Below are 942 nucleotides of genomic sequence, written 5' to 3' on the forward strand. Positions count from 1 at the left end.
AAAAATAAAATATTTTTTATCCTCTCTGAATTATTTCTCTTCTGCATGTCTACTCGAATCACGTATTTAATATTTTGCTTATATAAGGAACGATTGTGTAGAAAACGATTTATTGTCAAAATACAAAAATAGCACAGTTCTGATTAATTCTGTTTGTGTTTCATTGGGTAAATTGCGATTTTATAGTTCGATTATCCGGTCTTGGCCGCTGCAGCGGCGTGGGCTGCCAGATGCGCTGCTTTCGCTTCAGCTACTTCCGGTGTGTCTACCACCCTTCCGTCTGGCCCGAGGGGTGCAGCGTATCCGTAACCATAAGCGTAGGGCAAGGGAGCGTACGCCAGAGCGCCGTAAGGATGAAGTCCTAATTGCTTCGCAGCTTCCTTTAATATGAAAAAAAATTATAAACGACAGAAATCACGTGAATCAATATTTCAATTGACTTCTGGAATTAAATCATGCGAAATGTATAAATACAACCGGCAATGTTATTCCTCTACCTTCAATTGGAATTGCTTTATTAATTATAGATAATTACCAATGCGTGAGCGGTGAAATGGGCAGCCTTGGCCTCGGCGACCTCAGGCGTGTCCACGACGTTTCCATCGGCACCAATAGGTGCGCCAGGTCCAGGATAAAATCGGAACAAAGACAGAGGAACGGACTGACGGATTCCATAAGTATTCCGGGCTGCTTCGTAAGCCTGTGTCGCTAAATGAGCCGCCTTCGCCTGGGCCACTTCCGGTGTGTCCAGGACCCGTCCGTCATAAGACAAAGGCACGCCGAGGTAGTTGTAGGGTAGAACTGGTCGCAAGTACCCTTGGTCTGCCCTGGCCAGGGCGAAAATCGACGCTAGAATCTGTGATCAAGGAAACAATTCTCAGTTGATGAATTGATTTAAATTACTAACATTTTTAATACATAATATATACTTAATAATACTAT

The 942-nt window shown here is 43.4% G+C and overlaps 1 protein-coding gene across 1 annotated transcript; it reads right to left on the reverse strand.

Annotated features, from left to right (window-relative positions):
* Positions 1 to 93: 93 nt before the first annotated feature.
* Positions 94 to 862, reverse strand: LOC108628901 (cuticle protein 18.7; the record flags this gene model as incomplete). Its single annotated transcript, XM_018031129.2, has 2 exons — positions 94 to 380; positions 536 to 862. Coding segments are annotated over 2 exons (516 nt in total), but the record flags the coding sequence as incomplete, so codon positions are not given.
* Between the last annotated feature and the right edge of the window lie 80 nt (positions 863 to 942).

This window comes from Ceratina calcarata, unplaced genomic scaffold (assembly GCF_001652005.2).
Source record: "Ceratina calcarata isolate Rehan_Ccalc_2016 unplaced genomic scaffold, ASM165200v1 scaffold5476, whole genome shotgun sequence".
Classification (NCBI taxonomy): Eukaryota; Metazoa; Arthropoda; class Insecta; order Hymenoptera; family Apidae; genus Ceratina; species Ceratina calcarata.